At 38.3% G+C, this 20,011-nt stretch overlaps 1 protein-coding gene across 1 annotated transcript in view; it reads left to right on the top strand.

Annotated features, from left to right (window-relative positions):
* The window catches only part of COL4A3 (collagen type IV alpha 3 chain), a 66,964-nt gene that overhangs the window by 37,826 nt on the left and 9,127 nt on the right, over window positions 1–20,011 (top strand). Inside the window, exons 25-43 of the mRNA XM_075509123.1 lie at window positions 237–307; window positions 1,565–1,753; window positions 2,681–2,849; window positions 3,748–3,840; window positions 4,953–5,057; window positions 5,800–5,897; window positions 7,307–7,457; window positions 7,589–7,702; window positions 8,481–8,648; window positions 9,738–9,827; window positions 10,418–10,552; window positions 11,270–11,368; window positions 14,058–14,147; window positions 14,538–14,677; window positions 15,734–15,860; window positions 16,136–16,216; window positions 17,232–17,330; window positions 18,308–18,358; window positions 19,554–19,739. Coding sequence (XP_075365238.1) covers window positions 237–307; window positions 1,565–1,753; window positions 2,681–2,849; window positions 3,748–3,840; window positions 4,953–5,057; window positions 5,800–5,897; window positions 7,307–7,457; window positions 7,589–7,702; window positions 8,481–8,648; window positions 9,738–9,827; window positions 10,418–10,552; window positions 11,270–11,368; window positions 14,058–14,147; window positions 14,538–14,677; window positions 15,734–15,860; window positions 16,136–16,216; window positions 17,232–17,330; window positions 18,308–18,358; window positions 19,554–19,739 — 2,256 coding nt within the window. The remainder of the gene's footprint in view (window positions 1–236; window positions 308–1,564; window positions 1,754–2,680; window positions 2,850–3,747; window positions 3,841–4,952; window positions 5,058–5,799; window positions 5,898–7,306; window positions 7,458–7,588; window positions 7,703–8,480; window positions 8,649–9,737; window positions 9,828–10,417; window positions 10,553–11,269; window positions 11,369–14,057; window positions 14,148–14,537; window positions 14,678–15,733; window positions 15,861–16,135; window positions 16,217–17,231; window positions 17,331–18,307; window positions 18,359–19,553; window positions 19,740–20,011) is intronic.

Genomic DNA, 20,011 nt, shown 5'->3' with positions numbered 1-20,011 from the left:
GAGCCTGATGCAGCTCCATCCACTGATACGAGCACAAGCCCTGAAAGAGGTGAAGTCAGAAGGCTAATAGTCAGAATGCAAATGCTTCAGGTGGAGCCTGAAGCCAGGTCAGTCTATGATGATGCAGTCAATGTAACAAGCAGAAACATTCAATGCTGGGTGTGATTATTGGAGCTTGTCAAAATCCATGTCATTGTTTTCATTTTTGTTTACAAAATATGCTGTTTCTTTTGCAGGTAGAGAAGGAACAACAGGTCCAAAAGGTTCTCCAGGTTCTCCAGGAGCACCGGGGTTTCCAGGAGTTCCAGTAAGACTTGAGTTTTTCAGATTAGTTTTCAGATCCCACAAGAATTATTTCAGAGAAACATCATGGCTGGTGTTACATGAAGTGTCATACTGGGTGATCTCAACAGTTTTCTTTCTGTAGTAATGAATGTGTCTGCATGGGAGGCCTAGGTAGAGACTGCAATGTGGACATAGCTGACCTAGCTTTACGTGAGCCTGTTTTGCTCAGTGCAGCAAGAAGTTCAGCCCAGGCAGTGAGGCAGTGTGATTAACCTGTGCTGTATTTCATGATGGCTAGAATGCTTCTTCTGCCTGGTATGGCCAGTTTACAGTTAACTTCTGTTCATCTATATAATTCTATAATCATGGCAGTGGCTGTAAAGCATATATAGAGTTTTGTGTGCTGTGATCATCATCAGAGTTCTTACTTCTCTTGTTTCCAGCATACTCAGGACTTGCTAAAGCCCCAGCTGTGCAGAGAAGCTTGCTTCTCATAATACTCTCTTCAGAGATGCAAAGGACATTCCTTCTTGGGAAACATTATGGAGGGGGAAGGCTGACACCTTCTGCCACAGACATACCACTTGGTTGTTCTAACTTGTGCCTGTAGTAGTAATTGTTAGTGGGAAATTAATCAGTGCTGTCCAATAAAAAAAGTCACGCACAAGTATTCATTGTGGTGGTTGCCATACAGATGCAGAATGAAAGAGTCTGCTAACAGGTTTTTCCCAGAAGGTTCCCAAGAGTTTATGAGCCCAAGATCACTAGAGCCCAGCGTACTTTCAGCTTGTACTGGTTTTGGCTAGGATAGAGTACTTTGTACCCTGAGGGCGGAAAGAAGGGAGAGAAGTTAACTATGAAGAGAGCCAGCTGTGGCTGTTACAGTGTCCCTGGGAAGTTATTCCCATGTGAAGGAGAAATCTCTAATTAGATTTTAAGGTGCTTTCTTGTCCTGCTTTTTGTGCTGCCAAAGCACAACCAGGTAGCTAACAGTCTGATCCATTAAGTGATCCTGCATTATTCCTGTGTATAGTAGTACAAATGAAATGATAATCGGGGCCAAAAGGAGTAAAGGCAGGAGAACAAGAAAAAACAAAACGACAACAAAAAAACCAAAAAACCCTGTTCATTGAAGTGTGCCATTATAGTGAATAAAGATGAGAATAAAGAGAACCACTCTCAGGTATTTAAAAATTTCTTTTTTTAATTTAAAAAAAGAAAGCTTGAAAACAGTTGACATATGTCTAGCACTGAAATTCTTTTGATTGCTTTGTTCCAGGGACCTCCAGGTTTTAGAGGAGATCAAGGACATAAAGGATCAAAAGGTGAGCCAGGATATGTGTATCCAGAAGGGCCAAAAGGTGAGCAAGGAGATCCAGGAGCCAGGGGAGACAGAGGAAGAAAAGGTTCAAGTGGATTTCCAGGAAGACCTGGCTCTAAAGGATCCAAGGGTTCTAAAGGTGAAGAGGTGGGTATGCACTGTCTGCAATTAATATAGAATTCATGAAAACCTAAGTCAATATTTATATCTTGTACAACAGTCTGTTTTATCTATTCAGATACTTTTACTGAATATCCTTTACCTGACTGGGGGGTGCTATGCTCAGCTATAGCAACCAATATGCATAACCAATATGTATGAAAGAATGAGAGTAAATATTCTTATGTAATACCAGAGAGATGAGGCTAGTGTAGATACATGTTGCTGAAAAACCTTGGCAGTCTATTGTGGTGTTAGTTTGGATATTTATATTGGAGCATTATCTTGGATTCCTATGATGAATATGATTTAAAAAAAAAAAGACACTTTTCCTGACTACTTACAATGCTTAAAAGGAAATAATAATTCAAATAATTCCTGTTCAGTCTTTAGGGGTTAATCTTCAGTCAGGGCTGAGAGAAACCACAAAATCTGGGAGTACTGACCATAAAACTAGAATCGTTAAGGCAGAGCTCTTTGTTCAGCAGAAACAAAAAGTAACAATTATTGTTGTGTTGTGTTGGCTGAGAAACTGTAAAAGTGATTAAGATATAACTCTCTAAACCTGACTTGACAGTATTTGAGGAGAATCAGAGCTGAGGGGTTTTTTTTTACCAAACCTGTTTTAAAAAGAAAAAAGTGTACAGTGTAATGCCACAGCGACTGAAAAATCAAGCTGTTGTATTTATTTATACTATTTCACTCTTAATAGCCCTCTGTTGGTAATTGTTGATATTAAAATGTAAATTCCTTTAATCACAAGTAAATCAGAGCAAAAATTCCTCTTAAATTAGCAGAGCTACTCTGTTGCTAAAGTAGTGCAAGATTATAGTCAGACAGAATCAAGCATTTTGTTATGAAAGCTGGTGTGGAAAGCAAGTAATGCTTGGTATACACACGTGTAATCGTTAATAGGGATTGGCTGGTTCAAAAGGAGATAGAGGACTACCTGGATTGCCTGGCAGTCTTGGTCTTCCTGGAGAGATGGGGCTTCCTGGACTGCCAGGATATGGACCACCAGGAATAAGAGGTTTCAAAGGCTCTAAAGGAATACCTGGTCCACCTGGATTACCTGGAGAAGCTGGTTTGTAACTTCCTATTTTACCATATTTTACCTACATTAAAGAGCACTTGATTGAAATTGCAGAGATAGATTGAAGTCAAAGACATAATTTATGAAACATAGGAAGTTTTTCTTGGGATGATAATTCCCCAGCGTTGTTCCAACTTTTGTCCCCCTAGAGATAATAGCAAAAGTCTTAGGGTCATGAGATAATTGAGGTTGGAAGGGACCCTATGAGGTCTTTAGCCCAAACTCCTGCTCGGAGCCGGGTCACATATGAGATCAGACCAAGTTACTCAAGGCTTTATCCAGTTGGGCCTTGAACACCTTCAAGGACCAAGTTAGCACATCATCTCTGGGCAACCTCTTCCAGTGCTTGACTATCCTCATCATGAAAAAAAAAAGTCTTTAAATATGTACCCAGTCATCATCATCAGTGTAGGCTAAGTCATCAGGGAAAAATATGAAGGAGTTAATCATTTCTGAGTGCTGAAAACATACCAGTGTATATATTTGTAGGCAAGCATAATCTGGAAGAACTCAGAGTTGGACAGCAGATATAGTCAAGGTTTTTTAAAGAGAATACACATTAAATCTTTATGAAATGGAGTTGCAGATTAAGCATTTCTCAATTGCATCATTTTCCTGCTGACTTTGTGCTTCCTTTTCTGGGTCTCCAGTATACTGCAGGAGAGCTGAGAGGAAGGCTGCAGGTGGGCTTGGTGTCAATAAAGTTCTTTTGCTTTATGATGCCAGGATCTGAAGGCTTTTCAAAGTCTGTTGGAGTTTCAGAAATACGGAAACTGTAGAAGACTGCATTTTTAACCGAGTAGATTGATCACTAATATCTTTAAATGCTTAAGATTACATATTGCCAAACTATAAGCCTTTGTAATCTTTGATTATGTATTTGCTGAAGGTCTGAAAGGAGAGACCAGTAGGATAACTCCATTACCTGCGTTGCCAGGACCTCAAGGACCAGATGGTTTACCTGGACCCCCAGGAGTGCCTGGTGAGTACATCTGCACTAAATACAGTAAAAATCAGAGGTAATCAGATTAGGATTTCTCTCCTAGCTCTGGCCAGATAAAACTGTGGGTTACTTTGAAATAAGTATAAAAAGGATTTCTGTGGTACAGAAACTATGGAATTAGCTGTAACATTCCTGTTCAAGAAAACTAGGGGAAGTGGATGTGAATAGGAAGGGCACACAGGGCCATGTCCATGGTGTGCAGTATGGCAGAGATTCCAAGCAGTCCTACACTAACGACTTGGTTCCTCCAAGAACCAGAAACATCTGGTGCACGTGCCACAGCTTGTATATCCAGTAAGGTGCCTCTGGCATAATTTTGACAAAAGCCTATCCTAAATTATCCTGGGACTGTTGCAACCTTCAAAACAGAAGGAATAAAATTAGATTAAAGCAGTCTTAATCTTCCTGAAGCCCTTGGCCCTTCTCATGTTTTGCAGGGGCACAGTCAAAAAAGTAACTGTATTACTAAGTTTCCCGATTCCTTTTTGACGTGACTGTTACTAACCATTGTTCTAAGATATTAAGAACCTGAGTTTCCTTTTTCGGGTGAGTTTTGGGCTTGGGTTCTAGGTGGGATTTTTTTAGTTGCTGGTGTTTTAAATTTTGCAGACTTTTTGAATGCACTGAAGGACAGTAAGTGACGTTCAGGCTAACCATAAGGTATCTTTGCTTTGGTTTTGTAGAACAATAGTCCTTAAAGCTGCCCTGAATAGCATAAGAAAATTTCTTGGCAGCTTTATGGTAGCTTCTGTTCTTATAGTTGCTTCTGTTCCAAGCCTCACCCCTATAATGTGTGTTTGTATATTCTCAACAAGTAGAAGATTTGTATCTGCATGTAGTTGTTCCTAGAAGTCTGGAGTTTGGGCAGACTGGATAAAAACTTAAGTCACAGACTCATGCCTGCTTTGATACTGTGAACACAATTACCATTTTAACTGTGAAAACCTGCTGTGGAGGAGAAATAGTGTCTAAGTTCTAATATAATCTACAGTGGTGTCCTAATTAATAATGATAAACTATAAAACACCTAATCTTACAAGTTGATGTTCTGTGGTAGGATACATCACAGTTTACTTATTTTCTTTGTACAGGTAGGGTTGGAGCAAGAGGTCAGCCAGGTGATTCAGGACATCCAGGGCCAACAGGTGACACAGGCTTTCCAGGGCTTGGATTTCCTGGAAACCCAGGTCCAAAAGGTAAAATACTCTTTGATCATCATCTTCTTCAAAAAAAAAACCAAACCCCAAAAACATTACTTTTTTTTTTAGTCCACATTAAAAATAATCAACAAGTAAAAAAAAAAAAAATCAATGAACATTAGTCAGTACGGCCTCCAGCCTTATAAACTGCAAATTTGAAACTTTTTGAAGTATTTCAGAGAATCGAGTATCAAAGCTGGCAGTAGGAAAATATTTTAACATTGATGCTTCCTGGAATACTGCCCAAACAGGTGCAGCTCATCTGGGTGCCACACTTACTTCAGATGGATTCTCTTTACCTGGATATGTGTTACAGAGACAGAGCTTTATAAGTGTCAGTACTTTGGTTTTAATCAGTCTTGGTTATGTACAGTGCAATACCTGCTCTAACGTGCAGGTAATAGAAATCATTTTGCATACTGTCCGTTTGGCCATTCCTCATGCAAAGTCATACCCCTCTTTGGACACTAAAAATATTAAGAACTATTCTCATAATCCCATCAGGACAGGGAGAGGAGAAAGCTCTGATACTAAAACTACTACGAAGCTGCTTGTTAAAGAAAACAGTAGGGAACTGACATCAGAATAGCTTCACTTAAAAAAAAAAAAAAAAAAAAAAAAAAAAAACCACCCCTGACATGTTACAGAACTGATTTGAAGCAAGTAACCAAGCAGTGTTACATTTGTAAAATAAGGTGATAACCATAGCATCTGTGCTGCCATTTAATTTCTTTTGCAGGAGATAAAGGACTTGCAGGAGGGAGAGGGTCACCAGGTTGTGAAGGAAAGATTGGAGATCCAGGCCGAGCTGGAAACCTAGGTCAACCAGGAGAAAAGGTTTGGTTAGAAATACAGCACAGACTTTTCCATAGGTCCCATTCATTAAACGTGACACTGAGCAAATAAATTAAGAAGCGTAAGGAATATAGGAGTTCCTATATTTCCTGGTCAGTGATGCACAAACTATGAAATTAAATCGTTTATATATAAAGGGGCTCAAGCCAAAATTTTAAACTTAGATACAGGATTTCAGAACTCCAAGTGTTTGGTATGTTTTGGTACTTCAGTTTTTAGAGCACAAGGAGGATATTGCATTGCTTACAGCAAAAATTTAAGTCCACAGCTTCTGAAAAGATGGCTATTCAGAAATTGCAATTAAGCACATATTTGATGGAGGTCAGTGACAAGTAAGTATGCATTTAATTTAAGCACGTGCTCTGTTGAATTGAAGTGTAAAGGAAGTACGTTGGAGGTAATACTGCAGCCACTCTTGCTGATTAACAGAAGCTAATCTACTGATGGCATATGTAAATGTAGGATTCTTGATTACTCTGTAATCAAAATTCAAATTTGAACAAAATAACACCTAAATGTTTTGAAAAGGTGGCATTTCTTTTTTTGTGTGCTCATATGTCATTCTTTTGTGTGTGGTTTTGACATGACAAAGTGTGGGGTTTGGGGTTGTGGATTTTTTTTTTTAATTATTATTTAATCTGTGTTTGATGCCACAGAACAGCTGGATGTGGAGTGGCCTTTGTGGTCCAACTATATCATCAGTGACTGGTATAAGCTCAGCTCTACTGACCTGCTTTGTGAACATACTGATTTGCTGGTACTCAAAGCTAGTACTCAAAACAACCAGCAGTTTAGTCAGTCAAAAAGAACAACTCAAACTTCCCTTTCAGGGAATAGACTTAGGACATTTGTGATAAAAGAGTCTTCATGGAAAACAATGCTCAGAAGAATTAGTTAAAAAAAAAACAATAACTGACTTTGAGTACTCCGAGACACATCTGGGTGCTGACCTTGACTATTTAAATAAATATTTTGATTAAAATATGACTGTCATATAAAAATAAAGTTGTATTTTCACAAACTTCAACCAAACTCTCAGATACAGGTCCAAAGCTTTTCACAGCTACAGCAAGCATCACAATGCAGTAAAGGCCAAATGGAGGGAAGTGTTTTGCATTGCTCAGTAGCAATTTCTTAGAGTTAGGAGACAGAGTTCAAAAGCCGTCTAGACAAATTACTCCTCTGGTATGGAACCTGCAGCTGGTCAATAAGGAACATCCAGTGGTCTGCTGAATTGGAGCCATTAAAAATTATAATGTGAAAGATCCCCAGGAAATGGAGAAAATTACCCTAATAAAAAACGTTAATTGATCACACAGTGGAGAAAATATTTTGGCAGATTTGCAAAACATAGTACACATGGATTGTTTACATTTCTCTCTGTTTTGCAGGGTGACCCAGGCATGGTTATTCCTGGAGAGCCAGGTAGACTGGGTTCACCAGGAGGTCATGGCATTCCTGGCTCAAAAGGTGATACTGGATTTCCAGGACTTCCAGGCCTTCCAGGGCGTGCTGGACATGATGGTGATGATGGCCTAAGAGGTACTGTTGTCAAACAAGCTCAAGGAGCACAGCAAGTTATTTTAAGGAAAGGGAAGCCAAGTCAAACAATACTCACTCAAAGCCTGAAACTTCTACTTAAATCATTGTGAATCCAGTCTCCTTTCTTTTAGGAGATCATGGCTCACCTGGAGTTCCTGGAGATCCAGGTTTTCCAGGAAAACCTGCTGAATGTCTTATTGGCCTGCCAGGTTTGCCAGGTGGACAAGGAGCTACAGGCCCACCAGGTAGGACCTTCTGAATCACATGTGCCATTTGGCTGGGTGGGTCTGGGTTTTGTTTCTGCCTTCCAACAGCTTGAGAGAGCCAACGTTGGTTTTGGATATTGGTTATAGGACAGTAGGTGAGAAAACATAAGCCCATTTACAAGATACACTTTCTGCAGATGGGAGGAAACACATGCACTGATTAAGATGGATTAAGATTCAGATTCCATTCTACAGTACAAAGAGTAATCACAAACTGGCCCAAATTCTGCAGGAAAAAGGATATTTCAGCCATGTCTCCTATACGGGGCTGAACTTAGATTCCTTGGTGCAATGTGATTGATAAAGAAACAAAACAGAGGAAGAGCTCAGCTAGGTAGAAAACCAGTTTAGGGACTCAAAAGTAACTGCATGTACTGCGTATGATTTCCGTTCCAAGAGAAACACACTCGGGTACCCAGCCCAGTTCTTCTCCTATGTATGATCTCAAAAGGATTTTTTTTTTTTTTTAGGAGAATTAATGCAGAATTCGTGGGTTTTCATGTTTGGTTTTTTTCTTCTTTTCCTGAGAAAGAACAGAATTGTCTACTCTCGCCTTTGTGTTTTTTCCTTAAAAAAAAAAAACCACCACCACAACTCTTAAGATTTCTTGAACATGTATGTTGTCTTACAGATCTAATGTTTAGCCCTCAAACAGCCAGAGTTCAAGAAGAGATTCATGCTCATGGTGGCAAGATAGAAATGAAGGTTTATTTTCCAGACAGATGCACCATACTACCCTGTCATGCATTTTTCTTAGGAGGAAGAGGTTCACAAGGTTCAAAAGGAAAACTAGGTCCTCCTGGCTTGAGTATCCCAGGAATCTATGGAAAGCCTGGGGAACCTGGATTAATAGGTCTTCAGGGAAATACAGGATTACCTGGTCCTAAGGGACAGTCTGGAAGGCCAGGAATCTCCGGTGTGCCAGGTAAGGATTCCCCAAATACTTGTTTTGACATAGACATTAAGTCAGTCTCTGCAAAAAGGTGTCAGTCATGCTTTTCCAAATTGAAGATGCTGAAATATTTTTCCATCAACAGCTTTCATATATCATTGAGATCTATATGGAAAACAAATAAATCATTCCCTAAATATCTTGAAGCTGTCATGACATAGTACGGAATGTTCTATAACAGTCTTCTGAGAACAGAAGGCTGCCTTACATTGTTTTTTGTACAGTAATGTCCTTGCAGTAGGACATGAACTAGTTAACATTCAAAGCAATTCCCCCAACATAATGGAAGTGTAAAGTGTTTAGTAGTTCTTACTCAGCATCCCTTTTCAAACAGACAGCTTGTTAATGCTATCTTCTTTTTCTTAAAAAGCAAGTTCAGATCTTGAGTCTGACAGAGTTGAGTCAGATCAACTGTCTTAACCAGAGCTAACCAGAGTTAACCAGAGCTAACTGTAAGTAAGGTAGGTAATCCCTATAGGTTTTTTTCAGAAATGTGTTTAAATTTGATTTGTAGAATAAAAGAAATCAGGTATGTAATGCTTCTTATCTCTAAGAAAGATTTTTTTTTTTTCATTGCTATCAAATCCTGCATTATTCTGTGGGAAGGAGATGGTACATACCTTTTTATATATACAACCTATAACACTAATGACAAACATGTAGCGCTTGACTCAGTTGTGCAAGCCTAGGTTTCTGATGTCATTTGAGGGGAGTTGTCGTGTCCCAGCAGGCCTTCAACTCCTGAGCCAGAACATCCCATGACAGGTCTCCCATCCCTGTGTGGATATCTCAGATACATTATCCTCACTGTCAGTTGTTTCATTCATTGATAGAAGCTGTTGCAGCTACTAATCTAGGTAGTTTGGGGGTTACTGTGTGTGTAAGTGCTGTTCATGTGGTTAAAGACTGGAAAACTGGCTTCGACAGTATGTTATAAAAATGGAGGAAAAAAAAAGGCAATTAAACACTTAAATGACAGGCACATGTGTAGTTTTCTGAAGTAATGTTCTGTTTCAGTGATCAAATACTAACAAATATGTTCCTGTTGCTTCAATTTCACAGGCTCAAGGGGAGAGCCAGGTATAATGGGCCTGTTAGGAATTCCTGGGCCCCCTGGCATGATTGGAAGACCAGGCAATCCTGGTATCAGAGGCAAGTGGCCATAGTATCTGCCTTCCTTATTACTTAGAATATAGGAACTTCCATGTTGAAGTAGTCTTGTGATCCATCTTGATGTATGTTATCACTCCTGAGTATGCATGTCATACTGGAATTTGTTTGAGTCTTGGTATATATATGTATATATATGCAGTCTTCTGTATATATGCAGTCTACAGACTGAATGACAACATTACTTAGTCTTTTTTCAGCCATTTTGAATTGCCTCCTTTTCTGCTTCATTGGTGTTTGTAAAAGTGGCTGGTGATTTGCTAAATAAAAAGCAGAGAGCTGTTTTGCTCTATTTTTTCTATCCCATTCATGTTCCAAATATCATTATTATATCTATTCAACAGATATAAGATTATACATATATTCAGTATAAGAAATAATTACCATCTCTTGCCATAATCTGTGCTCATAGATGTTTTATTGATGATTGGAGTAATTAAGCTAGTTTAGGTTGTTGATTTGGAATGTATATTTACAAACGTAGTTGCCCTTAAAGACAGGAGTTTCATTGCTTCCTTTATGCTATCGTCTAGTCAGGTTTCTTCAGAAAATTTCATTACATTTTCTTGCAGGTTCTTCTGGCTTCCCAGGACTAAAGGGAAGAAAAGGGTTTCTTGGAGCAAAAGGCGAACCAGGTGATAAAGGTTTTCCTGGACCATCTGAGACCTTGGTTCGTATTGGGACTAAAGGAGAACAAGGCTTAAAAGGTACACATTCATTGTTCTGTCATTCAAAACTGGTTAGGGTTGTCATCTATGTTGCAGTTCCAGTGGACTCTAAAACATGGAAGAAAATGACTCTGCTACTGAGAGTATTCATATGGCTTTGAAATAATTCTTGCTGAACACTGTAACTGCCTTTTTATTTATGGGATAGTTGGATATTACATTGAGTATTTATTTCCATTTTAACAAGTCCATATTCCTTAAACTCTTATTGTAATGTGAAACCAGTATTAATATGTCAGTAGTACTAGGAGGCTTCTATACATATATGCTATACGTTCATGTTTGTACACATTTAGTAGCCCGTGAGCACAGAAATGGGTGTGCTTACCAACTAGATGCTGGATTGCAAAGAAATTGAGTCTTCTCAGAAATACTTGACTATCAGAAGAATTCCTTTGTTTGCAATATTAATATAGACTCTCTGTATATGAGTTGTACATGCTTAACTAATGCTATCTGGTTTTTTGTGTAGATGTTTTCCTATGGAAGCTTTCAGAAACTTCTTTTTGTCTCCATATGAGAAATACAGAAGGCGTTAACTGTGAGCTTGTCTTGTTTGTGTGTGTTCACAGAGTGAAAATCCTATGCTCCACTTCTGCTTCATTAGTTTTAAGAGTTGTAAAACTTTAAACTTTACACAAAACTTAGATTATAAGATGTTGTTTTGTAATATTTTTTAATGAAACTTTGTTTTAGGAGTTCAAGGAAGAATGGGTCTAAGAGGAGAAAAAGGACATGCTGGTGTGCAAGGTCCCCCAGGTCTTGATGGGTCTCAAGGAATACCTGGTCTACCAGGTATGGAATATGTATATTGAAAATTACTGTACCACGTGGAGGGTAGAGATAATATTACCTCAATATTTACCTCAATATACCTCAATTACAATATAAACTTGGCTCCAGCAGCAGCACTACATTCTCTGTATTAACTCTGAAGGTTTTCTGAGAATTCTGAAACTGAGCAATTTCAAAAGCTGCTATTTGAAATCATAGCAGCTACCACCAAATGATTCTTCATTTCTTTCCAAATATAGACCATTGTTTGGGGTGATAAATAGAAAATAATATTAAATCCTGAATAATAATAACTTTAAAATCTAAAAGCTGATGGGGCCAATGAATAAAAAATGGTATTTATAAAAGTGAAGAGAAGTTTGAATTCCCAATATTATCAAAAAAAGTAAGAATTCTAAAATAGGAACATTGTGCGATTGTGCACAAAAATATTTCAGAAGCTTTCTTTTTTCTTTTTGGATTGATTCCATTTCCCTTTTCAAAGCCTGCTTGTTTGGCTTATATTTTGAAAGTTACCAGGTCTTCAGTGAAAAGCAGACTTAAAAAGAACCTGCATAAATTATAAACCTACCTAAGCCATTTCACAAAGTTTTGCTCTGCTATTACTATAACATCATACACAATGTTGACCCTTGAGTGAGATAATGCATCTGTTTTTTTGAAATTAAAGCTAATAAAACATCTTTATTTCTCTGTATTCTGTATTTTTGATAACGTCTTTCTAGAAAACCATATGACACTATAATACATAAAAATGGTGACAATTAGAAATAATTTTAAACTTGTAATCAAAATGGCTCTTCTCATGATGGCAATTATCCATGCTGTATGTCATTGTAGCATCGCTGCTATATTCTGTCATTTAACATCCTTTGTAGTCATTGTAGTTGTCGTGGTTTAGCCCCAGCCGGCAACTAAGCACCACGCAGCCGCTCGCTCACTCCCCCTCGGTGGGATGGGGGAGAGAATCGGAAGAGCAAAAGTAAGAAAACTTGAGGGTTGAGATAAAGACAGTTTAATAGGGAAAGCAAAAGCCGCGCACACAAGCAAAGCAAAACAAGGAATTCATTCGCTACTTCCCATGGGCAGGCAGGTGTTCAGCCATCTCCAGGAAAGCAGGGCTCCATCACGCGTAATGGTTACTTGAGAAGACAAACGCCATCACTCCAAATGTCCCCCCTTCCTTCTTCTTCCCCAGCTTTATATACTGAGCATGACGTCATGTGGTATGGAACAGCCCTTTGGTCAGTTTGGATCAACTATCCTGGCTGTGTCCCCTCCCATCTTCTTCTGCACCTGGCAGAGCACGGGAAGCTGAAAAGTCCTTGACTAGTACAGCAGCAACTAAAACATCTCTGTATTATCAACACTGTCTTCAGCACAAATCCAAAACATAGCCCCATACCAGCTGCTACGAAAAAAATTAACTCTGTCTCAGCTGAAACCAGGACAGTAGTGTAGCCATCACAGGAAAAACTGCAAATGCTCCACTACTCCCTAACTTTTTATGGAAGAAAATAAGACCTCACCTGCCTAAATGTTCAGGCATTGCTAGTACACTGGAATTTAGACATCTGGACATTCTAGATGCAACTAGATCTTGTAGTCATTAAACTGAGTGCTAATTTAGCTAAATTAAGCTAAAGATAAGTGAGTGGGGGAAAAAGTGTCTAAGCCATATAAGAAAAAGGCTCTAGAGTATACTAGTCATGAGAAGTGCATAATGAGTGGTTTAGCCCCAGTCGGCAACCAAGCACCACACAGCTGCTCGCTCACCCTGCCCCCCCGCGGTGGGATGGGAGAGAGAATTGGAAGAGCAAAAGAAAAATCATGGGTTGAGATAAAGACAGTTTAATAATTGAAATAAAATCTAATAATAATAATAATAATAATAAATTGTAATGAAAAGGAAAACAACGAGAGACAGAGAGAGGAACAAAACCCAAGAAAAAACAAGTGATGCAACTGCTCACCACCTGCTGACTGATGCCCAGCAGGTCCCTGAGCAGCGATTGCTGCCCCCCAGCCAACTGCTCCCAGTTTATATACTGAGCATGATGTCATATGGTATGGAATAGCCCTTTGGCCAGTTTGGATCAGCTGTCTTGGTTGTGCCCCCTCCCAGCATCTTGTGCATGTCCAGCCTTCTCAGTCAGTAGAGCATGGGAAGCTGAAAAGTCCTTGACTAGTGTAAGCACTACTTAACACACTGATGTTTTAGTTGTTGCTATCAACATTATTCTCATACTAAGTCCAAAACACAGCACTATATCAGCTACTAGAAAGAAAATTAACTCAATCTCAGCTGTAACCAGGACGCATGCCCAGAAACCAGACTGAACTCAGGGGGACAATGAGAGTCCAGTGTGTCAATACAAATTCGTGATTTTGATCAAAATTTGCAGAAGTATATTTCAGTTGCTGCCCCTAAGTGCTGTGGTCTCAAACATTAATGTTAATGTTGATACATAAGATGCTTGTTATTGCCTTGACTTTCTGACAACAATAATGATAATTTTATCTGTGTCTGGGGCAAGAGGAAGAGTTACACTTTGGCCACATGTTGATTTATTAAATAATAAGGTACCATGACAAGTTGTGCGGTAGAGTATTCTGTATTCATGACAGCTCTGCCAGCCAGTGTCTAAAGCAAACATGTGAAAATGACACTTATTTCTTCATCTTGCAGGTGTCAAAGGATTTATGGGTCTTCCAGGGATTCCTGGAGGACAAGGATTCCCAGGTGCACCAGGAAACAAAGGGGACATGGGAATTCCAGGTCATTTTCTATCAAGCCATATTAGAAATTCATAGAGCTGTATAGAAGCATTTGCACAGATCTGAGCAGTTACTGTAAGCGCACTACACAATGCTTAGACTGGGATTTATTCTTTGCGGTATCTATAAACTTCTCACCACCCCAGCATTTGCTTGACTTGCAGAATGCAGTTCTCCCTCTTTCTACATGAAAAATAATGTCTTCAATTTATATATTGTTACATGTAAGAACCTCTTAATGTGCTTAAAATAAAATCACTGGCTGTGTCAATTACTTTATCTTTAATGAAGAATGAATATCTGAATATACAAGGAGTACTTCACAAAACATGAGGTGTGGTATGCAATTATGATCCTTTTAAGAATGGTGTCAGTATCTGTATTTTTCCAGGCCCAAAAGGACAGAAAGGATCTCCAGGCTTTCCAGGACCATCAGGTGACCCTGGTCTACCAGGCTATGGTGGCTTTCCAGGTGACAAAGGAGACCCTGGGTACCCATCTGCTGGGCCTCCAGGAGAACCTGGTCCAAAGGTATAAAGGCAATGGAAACATTGTCATATTCAGCAATAAGCAGAGCCTTTGACTATAGAAACAGAACATGTAAGCAAGAGCTGCAGAGTTTGCAGAAGTAGATGATTTGTTAATGATAAGAAATATGAAAATCCTATTGTGTCATTACTCAGGAGAAATTCTTTAGTTCACTATATTTCATTTGTCTCTTGGTGCAAGAATTTCTTATTTGTAAAGATGGAATATCTTGGAAATAACTTTGTAAAAGTTGCTAATCCATTAAGAACAAGGACTTGCACTTAAAGTCAGCAGTAGGAATGCTCGTGTGTTAAAAAGTACAGAAAAACATAATCTTAGCAAATGCAAAAGTTTTGTAATCTAAAATTGTACTGTTGTGTTTTGGCAGTCTAGTAATATCATTACACAGGATGAATTGGGTTTTTTCTTAGCAATATATATTACTGAACATAACATATTGCTAAGAAAAAAACTATCTTTTAAGTTTGGTCAATTGGATACAATTTTACTCCACGTATTCTGGGTGTTGAACAACTGGGAGTCTTCTTACATATGACATTGTCTGAAATACATAGTTGAGGCTGTGAACTGTACTATAACTCCTGTAATCTGTCTAAATTATCTGTTTATTTTCTGTATTAGCTGCGTAGCCACAATGAGATTACTGTTGTGAAAGTCAGTAGGAATTCAAGGAAAAATATGCATTTCAGTATTTTGTATAGCTGCATATTATGTAAGGAATGTATGTTTGGATCGAAAGAGGAGCTGTTAGAATAAAATCGAAGGGAAGTCTATGTGCAGGTGAAAACATCTAAAGACTGGAGTTGGTTTGTACAGATTAGCGATCTTTTTTCTTAGCTATGTCTAAAGGATCAGTGGTATTATGAGAAGACTTCATATTAGTCTACTTTGATTTTTCTCTGAAAATCATAATGAACCATGATTACACTTACTTAACCTTTAAAATTATGTATGATTTTTCTGTTGTTCAAATATGGAATTTAATGTATTTAATGTAATGTGATTCTTGCCTCTTTGTGTGCAACTGCTATTTCTCAGGGAGATCCAGGTCTCCCAGGAGTTTTGGGCAGCAAAGGAGAAAAAGGATCTCAAGGTCATCCAGGACATAAAGGAGTACCAGGACCACATGGAATCAGAGGGGAAACTGGAGGTGCAGGAATCCCAGGTATGTTTGGTTTTGGAGGGGTGGTGAGATGTTGACACGCTTCTAGAAGAAGTTAATTTCTCAATAAACTACACAGGGTGCATGTGAGGTGGCACATTTATATTCAACTGCTGTAAACCTAAACAGCTCCTTTGTAGTCAGTGCAGCCAGGCTAGCTTACATCAGCTAGAGATCTTTTGCAGCTGTCCAAAGCAGAAATGATAGAGAAGTTCTCAGACTGATCCTCTCCCAAGGATCTAGTGATAATGCCTCTCCCACACTCTTTCTTCTTACAGGGAAGCGTGGAGCTCCTGGAGATATTGGTGTTAAAGGACGGCAGGGCCACCCAGGACAACAGGGCATTACAGGCCCTCCTGGTATGGTGTATAGCATCTCTCCTAAATCACTGCCCCCTGGTTTGTTATTTTCTTTGTAATGAGGCAGTTGATGTTCTTGTTCTTCTGAGCTTTTTAGAATTTAACTGATGCAGTTGCAGTCTCTGTCTCTGTTAGTTCAAGGCTTTGTTTACCTTCTCTGGTTCCAGCTAAGGTCTTTGACAGCCTGTTTTCAACGTTATCAGTTCAGCTGAGGCAAGAGGTTTTCATTTTGCTTCACTATTGTAAAGCTTTTTGCGTTTTGTTTTTTTTTTATCGAGAGGTCTCGAGATGTGATATCCACACAATTGTAAGAAAGGCTTGTTCTGCCTCCTAAAAAGAGAATAATAAACTAAGATGTAGCTAGATGAGAAGGAGAAGAAAATGAATTAGGGTGGAAAGAGGGGGCAGAGTTGCAGTTGTTTGTTAAAGCAACAGAAAAGATCAAACCATTCAAAATATACATAAGGGGAAGTGTCCAAATATGTAGCAACAGAGAGGTATACAATGCAGACTTTAATAAAGTGAGTGCCAGTCATCGTCCTCAAAAAGAGCATTGAATGCTCTTTTATTCAGAGATCCTTATCCAAATTATGATGTTGTAGTTTTGTAGACTTTAGTGAACTTGCACTGACTTATCAGCAGAGTTAGCAAAGATCAGAATCTACTCCCTGTTTAGAGAACCTTGAATTTGTAATAAAGCCAGGGAGAGAAACCATGCTGCCTGTATGGATTCCCACCAGCATGGGTTAATCAAAGGCAGGGTCCTAAAATGTATTTGAAAGACAGAAAGTTATTGCCTGTGAAAATAGTGGGGGTGTTAAATCCATTGAAGTCCAGTGAGCTCAATAAAAATTAGATGCTGCTCTTTACAAATGTTTATATACCAACACAGGTTAGATCTATCTTTGAAGTAGCTGAACTAATGAAATTTTAATAAAGGGGACTCATATCTTCTCCCTTTGAAATGCAAAATAATAGAAGTGAAAATGATATTGTGGTCCATTACAATTCACAGGTGCTGTTGGAGACCCTGGAAAAAAGGGACTTGTTGGTGAAAGAGGCAGTCAAGGTCAGGATGGTATGCCTGGTCCCCCAGGAGTAAAGGGAGAACCAGGTAACACCATTTTCATTCTATTTTACAATTGGTTTTTTCCCTAGTTAAACTGATAAGGATTATTTGGGAAGGATTAATAAGGAGCTTCTGTGGAGCCAAAGATAAGTTTATAAGTAGAAGGTTTTTCACTTTCACATAAATCAGAGGTTTTTCTATATAATTGTTGTACACGCTGTCAACAATCCAAATGCATATGTCACTGCTCTATTATATGTGTGATTTGTCATAACTTCCCCTAAAAATGTTAATGTCTGCAAGAGCCAAAGTATTGCTATTAACAGTTCTTCTGTGTTTAATCTCTAAGAGGGGAAAAGAATCAAAATCCTTTTAAAGGAGTCTCCTCTCTTATGTGGAAATAAGATAAAAGGAATCGGTGTTTACTTACATGAATAGTGAAGGTTTTCATGACCTGGCTCTTAGGTTGTAAAATCTTTCATTTAAATGTCACTCCTGATGTCATTAATGTCCACAGATAGATTTAGTCCTCCACTGAATTCTGACAGAAAGTGTTTTCATATTTTGCAGTGAAAACATTTCTTTGCATATTAGTATAAAGAGGATACTGAGAAGGCATTCATAGTATTTAGTAAGATTTTTCATATTAAGCTTGAAGTAATCACTGTTAATGTATTTTCTTTTTTAGGTATTTACATTTATTTTTCTTAGTTACTAACTTAAATGCAGATTTCTCTTCTGTTTTTTTTTTTCCTCTGAAAAAAGACAAAGTTTATTATTGTAGAATGTACCTCAAATATGACTGATCAATAAGAATTCCTACTATAAAGAAAAACTTACAAATTTAATTTGTATTTCTGGATAGAAGAAGTGGAAATAACCAATAAATTGTATTTACATACAACTAAAATCTACATTTTTATTCAGTGAATTCTGAAGAAATATATGAAATATTAAACAACTATAATGTTTTCTAACAATTATTCAGGACTTTGAGTATAATGTTACCTAATATTTTATAGGAGCACCAGGGAGAGGAATCCCTGGCCTTCGAGGTATTCCTGGTCGTAGAGGTGAGTTGTCTTTTCAGAAAGCAAAAGCTTAACTTTTAAAGACCAGAATCATCATCGTGATCTTTAAATCACCTCCTGCTTTTGGATGCTTGAAATGGCACTGAGAGTGTCAGAGAAAATCAAGAGTGATTCTGTGCTCTTGATCAATGATTTGGTGCTGTACAGTAAATGTCAAGAGTTCTTGCTTGTAAAGTTAAGACTGTTTTAAAAGGGAAATAAAGAAGCTAACTTCTATGGTTTTGTGAAGGTGATACACATTCTAAAATTCTGGGGAAAGTTTTAAAATTTAAAAATTTTAAATTTAAAAATTTTAAAAATTCTAAAATTTCAAAATTTCGATACATAATTTGATTAACAGTATGTTCTAATGAAAACAGATGATGCTGCTGAATACTAAGCATACTGTAAAAAAAGCTACAGTGATTGCATTTTAATTTTGTTCATCCCTTTTATATTGATGAACAGTTGACTGAGGGGACTCTTCCCATTTTTTAGGTTTTGCATTGTGTCTCTAGTACTGGTAGAAAGCCATTGATTTACTTTACTTTAAAAAAAAAAATTATCTCTTCATACCCTCCATATATAGATCTCTCTATATGGATCAACTCTAAGATTAACCTTAGAACAATATCCATCTGGAGTAGTCTCTTATTGTACTCGTATTGATGCTTTTAGCTGGAATTTAGTTTAAAAGGATTTGCCAGTTCTCATGTTCAAAGAAGCATTCGCCATCCCTGGAGGTATTTAAAGGACGTTTGGATGAGGTGCTTAGAGACATGGTGTAGTGGTGGTTTTGGCAGTGTTAGGTTTATGGTTGGACTCGATGATCTTAAAGGTCTTTTCCAACCTATATGATTCTGTGATTCTGTGATTTCTTCTACTCATGCATCAAGAAATATTCCCTGCTCTGGTCCTTCTCTCAAGTTTATTCCTTTGTATGAGCAATCTCTGAAGTGTAGTTTTTTTAAAAAAAATTAAAAAAAAAAAAAAGTGGTGTGTACACTACCTCACAGTGAGTCCTGTCTTCTCACAACTATTTTGCTTTACAGTAGCAAGGTGGCTTTGGAGACTTCTCCATACAAAAAACAAAGTTTGAATTCCACCTTTGCAGTATAGTAAATGCGTGTATTCTGTGTAGTCACATCGTCTTACCGTCTTGACAGCTCTCCCCAAATGTGATACTTATAATTTGCAGGAATCAAAGGGGATATGGGACTGCCTGGTTTTCCTGGGCCACCAGGTATGAAAGGTCATCAGGGTGATCAAGGACCCGTTGGACCTCCTGGCTTAGTGGGGTTACCTGGATTTCAAGGCGCAACAGGCATGGCAATTACTGGCCAAAAAGGGAATAGAGGTATTGCTGGTGCAGATGGAAGACCAGGTGTGTTGTTATAACTCCTTATTTATCTGAAATGATATACTGATAATTGAAAGCAGAATTCAGCCTGTCCAGAACTCAAGGTTGGAAGGGGTCTTCCCCCAGGAGAGCTTCATAATTAAACAGGCAGTTCCTGTACCAGTTAATACAATGTTACCACTGCAAACACCACGATGATCTCTGCAAACACCACAATGATCTATGCAGTATGATGTAAATTAAAATAATGCTAAGCTTTGCAGTCCACTCAATTGCATTATTTTGCTTTCTTCCCA

This window comes from Mycteria americana, chromosome 7, assembly GCF_035582795.1.
Source record: "Mycteria americana isolate JAX WOST 10 ecotype Jacksonville Zoo and Gardens chromosome 7, USCA_MyAme_1.0, whole genome shotgun sequence".
Taxonomy (NCBI): Eukaryota; Metazoa; Chordata; class Aves; order Ciconiiformes; family Ciconiidae; genus Mycteria; species Mycteria americana.
Note: the sequence above shows the minus strand (reverse complement) of the source record. Positions and strands in the feature narration are given on the sequence as shown.